Source organism: Solanum tuberosum, unplaced genomic scaffold (assembly GCF_000226075.1).
Source record: "Solanum tuberosum cultivar DM 1-3 516 R44 unplaced genomic scaffold, SolTub_3.0 scf00068, whole genome shotgun sequence".
NCBI classification, from domain to species: domain Eukaryota; kingdom Viridiplantae; phylum Streptophyta; class Magnoliopsida; order Solanales; family Solanaceae; genus Solanum; species Solanum tuberosum.
The window spans coordinates 1,535,170-1,540,731 of NW_006238994.1; the positions used below are offsets into that span (position 1 = coordinate 1,535,170).

General features: G+C 31.3%; 1 protein-coding gene across 2 annotated transcripts in view; it reads left to right on the forward strand.

The window, feature by feature from the left end:
* The window catches only part of LOC102586916 (histone-lysine N-methyltransferase 2C-like), a 123,914-nt gene that overhangs the window by 31,935 nt on the left and 86,417 nt on the right, over nt 1-5,562 (forward strand). Inside the window, exons 11-13 of one of the 2 annotated variants that reach the window (XM_006345376.2) lie at nt 1,598-1,678; nt 1,817-2,456; nt 2,787-3,372. The exons of the other annotated variant lie outside the window; for it this stretch is intronic. Of the exons in view, the coding sequence (XP_006345438.1) occupies nt 1,598-1,678; nt 1,817-2,456; nt 2,787-2,919 (854 nt within the window). The 3' untranslated portion in view covers nt 2,920-3,372. Of the gene's footprint in view, nt 1-1,597; nt 1,679-1,816; nt 2,457-2,786; nt 3,373-5,562 lie in introns of those variants that run through there. 2 annotated transcript variants of the gene reach the window in all.

A 5,562-nucleotide genomic window follows, 5' to 3' on the forward strand; every position in this document is an offset into this window, starting at 1 on the left:
TCATCCAGACGAAACATTCTGCCAGTGAGAAAGATGTATAGTTTTCCTCTGTGCATTTTTTAATTCTTGGAGATTTTCATCTGTGGTTTGGTAAGGACTTTATATATAAGTTTCCCTTGGGCTTTAAGTGGTAAGGACGCATTGTGTGATTTATGGATTAAGCACATGTTGCGGGTTCAAACCCAACCGCTGACAAAAGCCTGATATTTAAGTGAAGAAGGGTAGATGGGCGTGCTCATTATCCCTACAGTTTTGAACCTTATGTCACTGGCCATCAAGGATATCTTTGTTATTAGATGGCTAAGGAATATCATAAAATACCGTGATTCTTGGGTTTCTTTTTGTTTGTAAAAGTCACAAGTATCTCTAATATACTTGGTTATAAAGAAAAAACATATAAGTTGGCTACGGAATATCATAAAGTCCCGTTATTCTTGGGTTGCTTTTTGTTAGTAGAAGTTAAAAGTATCTCTAATGTACGTTCTTGAATGCATTTTGTTGTAGATAAAAAACTAGCATGGATGTAAACTTATGCTGCATGTTTCTTCTCCTTACCTTGGTGAATTAATTGCCTATTTGGCACATGAGGACTGTGTGCTTTGGTAATCATGTGAAATAATGTTTGTTCTTGTTTTGTTTTTTTTTGCTTCTTCATGACTTAAGTGGAAAATTCTTGTGAAAGTAAAGTAAATGGGGATTTTAAGTCACGTCCTCAAAGTTTGACATAACAATGTTAATCATTTATTAAAAAATGGTAAAAATGTAAGCCTTTAAACTTTTTTCTTTTAATGATCTGGACAAATCTTAAAGGAGTAGCACTTATGTACATCTTACTCACAGACTTCTTCCCTTTTCTCAGAACGCTGAATTTGACGTCTTAATGGATGCACTCTGGCATAAACCAGAGGGTTCTCTTTATAGAACTCTTTATATATAAATATATATATGTAGTACAATAAAGGTGACATGACATGTATATTTGGTTTTCTTTGGTCTGGGAATGGAAGATCTGTTCTGTACTTGATAAAATTCTCCAATTCTTTTTCTGCTTTGGTGTTCCTTCTCTATTTTATATGCTACATTAGTTGAGATTCTTTCCTCTGTGTGAATACTTGCAGCTGAAGAGTTCGGAAAGCTGCTAATGACCCACTAAAGATTAAAAGTTATATAACCTAAAGTTATTAAAGTTCATGCTGCATATTATTATTGTTTTCTGATGTTAACACTTCCACCCCCACCCATACACACACCCTTAGAAATTTTAGGAAATTTGGTTTAATATGTAAACAGATGTGCTCACTGTCGAAACAGGTAGGTGACTTCTGTTGTTTCCTATTTGTTTTTCAAATTCGATTTCTGGATTCGCTCGTCCATCTGTTGTTCCCTAAAATTCTTTCAATTCAATGTCTAATTGCTTGGTCAAGGCAGCATTATCTCATGAGATCAAGTTATTAGCCTCAATACTCTATGCTAGTTGTTATATGGTGTAGATTCTCTACTTTTTGGTATACCTCTTTTATATGGGAGATTTACCCAACACTCATAAAATTATTTACCTAATAAAAAAATATCTTAGATATAATTCCTTGTTAATCAGGTAGTGAGGATCTAGTTCAGCTGAGAGAGAATGAGAACTCGGAAAGGAATGACACTGCAGATAAACTTGGTGGTGGAAAAGGTAAGATGTGTTGTAAATTGTTTACTTTCTATGTTGGGGGTGGGCAAAGAAGATAATATTGTATTTGTTGCTTTTAGAAGCATACTTTTATTGTTTTATTAATAACTTTTCTTTTGGCTCTCATTTCTGTGTCTGAAGGACATAAGGTGAATCATATGGACCAAATAAAGGGTCAAAATCATTGGGGTAAAGAAAGCAACTTAATGAAGATCAAGAAAGTTAGCTCAGAAGGTACTAATTTCCCTGCCAAAGTTAGTGGAAAATTAGCCGATGGATCTGGACCTTATCCTCCGCTCAAGACTTTTGGTATATTAGGAAAAAGAAGGAATGACGGTAGTGTTATTACAAGGGCTGGAGTTGAAGTTCCTGCTACAAGGGACAATAAATTGGCTTCTGTAAAATATGCCGAAGCTGGGCCCGCTTCTTGTGATGACCTGAATGACGAGAAAAATAGCACACCTTCAGTATCAAATTCAGCGAGAAAGGATCCAAAACCTCTCCTAAAGCTCAAGTTCAAGAATCCTTGCCATGAAAGTCAAAATGCCTGGGCTTCTCCAGGAGAGGAGGATAAAAGCATGGTTAAGGGCCAGAGGTCTAAAAGAAAGAGAGCACCAGCCTTTGGAGAAAAATCATCAACCATGGCTGATGATAATTTATCACAGCAGTATGAAGACAATACAATGGATGAGTTCTTGGATGCTAACTGGATACTGCAGAAGTTGGGAAAAGATGCAAAAGGAAAGAGAGTGGAAGTTCATCATTCGTCTGATAAAACCTGGTAAGCTTATTGCCAAGCTGACTACTATACTTAAAATTTATGCAACTTTAATGGAAATGAGTGCTGTGATATTCTGGATTATTAATCATGATAGCAATGTGAAAAAAGCAATCAGTAGAGCAAGTGAATTGCATTTGGACACAAGGATATAGTAGGATAAAGAAAAGGAAACATTATGTATAGTTACAATTTTCATTTGAGCTTTTAACTAGCGTGACTCCCTTGCTGGTTCTTTTATATCAAATTGTATAGCAAAGCATTCATATAAATCTGTACCACACTTTCTTTGAGGTTTGCTAGTTTGACCTTTCAATTCATTTTCTTTTCCAGGCATATAGGGACAGTTGTAGAAGTTTTTGAAGGCTCACCTGTTGTGTCTGTTGCTTTTGATGATGGGAAGAAGAAGAACGTGGAACTTGGAAAGCAAGGCATACGTTTTGTATCTCAGAAGCAAAAACGTTGACTGCTAAATTGGTTATTAGCTGCAGCGTATGTTGCAACTTTGAATGCCAAGAGCATGAGCAACTGCTGATTCCCAGAGTTGTTCTTCTTTGGTGGGCTCAAAGGAAGTACTGATCGTTGCAGGTCAAAATTTCAAGTTACTGCACATTGCAACGTGTGTTTGCTGCAAGTTTGCTATCATTTTTACCAGACTTATATATAAGGCGTTGGTTGGTTCTGTTTTATTGTTTCCTTTCGTTTCCCGGTGTACAAATTCTCTTTTCTGGCCAGAGGTTGAACACTGTTTTTGAGCCATTTTGTGGTACTTTAGATTAATCTTGCTGGATTTGCAGTTTTAATGTGAATTTTCTAGAGATTAGAAAGCTCTGCTCCTACTGGTTGTAACTCAGGGTAGATGACATTATCATACTATAATAAAATATAGAATAGCCAGTTGAGCTCCGTTTAATAAGAATTGACTGAAATATTTCAGATATAATCTATATATAACTTTAAAAAATCATTATATTATATTTCTAGATACAATCTAGATACCTGAAAAAAATGAGGAATTAGTACTGTTATTTTTTTGTGTTAGCTTTAGCAATTTGGCCAAGGCTTAAAACAAGTTTTTTCTTTTGCATATTCATCTTTTGCTCACGTTGTTTTCACTCTTTTTTAGGACACTCTAAATTCATGGGTAAACTGTCAAATTTATATTTTGAAAAATAGTTATTTGTTTTGAATTGATTATTACAATATCAAAATTCTAAAATATTTTAGATGAATATAAAACTATCGTAAAGTTGTTTTCTAGTACAATTTGATCGCACAGGTTCAGATATCTGTGAAATTTAAATTGTGGTTTATTTATCTGTACACAAGTAGACGTATGCCTATATGTTATTATTTTAGGGTGTTCTTTAATTTTTGTCGAAGTCAAAATTATTGTTGAAATCAAAATAATAAATATTTTCCTATGGGGCATAAATTTGTATTTTAGTATCATAATATTGCATAAGTAATGTTGTGGTCATTCTTTTTTCACTGTTAATGGTGAGTGATGTTATTTAAGTAAGCGATTATCATTTTAGAACTATAATACCATCCAATTATTTCTATTTTCCTCAAAATATATTGGACACAATAAAAGCATCATTCTCTCTCACAATGGAATGACATGTCACACTCACATTGTTCATTTTTTTCTAAATAATAATTTTTTAGCTCTTTTAAATTACTCGTATCTTATGCCTGATAAAAGATAATTATAAATAAGCCAAGTTTTTTTACCCTAACTCTTTAGGTTTCCGAGTAAAATCCAATATGAATTCCTCTAGTTCTTGGATAGTTATAATCTATTTGTCTTATAATACATATCACGTTTCACTTTTTAAAAGTCGAACCATTTAAATATTGAACAATATCTTAAGATATATTATTATAAATTAGAATAAATGACAGAGAACAAGTTCTTAAAAATTCCTCTAGTTCTTGGATAGTCATAGTCCTCTAGTTCTTGTTTACTAAGTAATTTATATTTATCAAACTAATTAGCAAGTATGTACAAAAACTTATCTCATGTAATGTCTGTAACACATTTAATTCCAAGAGTCTTAAGAATTTGTTCTCTATCATTTATTCTAATTTATAATTTATTAACATAAAATTGAAGCACTTGATTAAAGTCTCCCGTGATAAATATATCAAATTATTTATCTATTTAAATGATACTAAATTACTAATTGTAAAGTATACAAAGATATGTCTCTTGGTCGTAATTTGATAATTGATTAAGCAAATATAAATTACTATCTAATATTAATTGACGTTTTTTACAAATATCTTAGATCAAAATCAACGAATTTCGCTATAGTTTTTTCCCCTAGTAATTAATTTAAAAAGAAGAAAAATCCTTTGTAGGGAACGCTACCATTGAATGAGCCTTATCAGATACAATTCAAATTAGTCGAACTTCAGTGTAAATAACAGACATCAAATGATTTTATTTTATTTTATTATTATTATTATTATTATTATGAAAAAAGGTAATGTGACATGACATTCCATTAAGAAAGAAAAACATGTTTTTATTGTGTCAAATGTATTTTGAGAAAAATAGAAATAATTAGATGATATTATAAATTTATAATCCTAAAAAACAAATCAATATTACTATGCAATTTTCCAAATATGATATTATAGTCCTAACTATTCAGATAATTTACTTTAAATATGATGAAGGTTCATCCAAGATATCATTAGTGATATTCTCATCAATTGTAAAATAATTTTAAACAAAGGAGAAAGATACTCATAAATAGATCCTTTAAATTCATCCTATCAAAAATATGCTTATGTAAGGATAACCATCTTGAGATGATCATATGTATCTTTCGATTATTTAATAATAAAATTTTTTAGCAATGAAATATTTTATTTTCAAACCCCATCAAAATAACGAAAGAGAAATATCTTTGCTTTAACTCGCTTTTGATTTAATACCTTATTATTAACTTATTATCTTAGATGATATCTACCATATCTATCGCGTCAAGATGTATTTCAACATAAAAAAATATATTATGGGTAATAAATTCATGTTTAGAAATTTATTCCATTAATTCAAAAAAGAAAGTAGAAAAAAATATATATACTGTATATA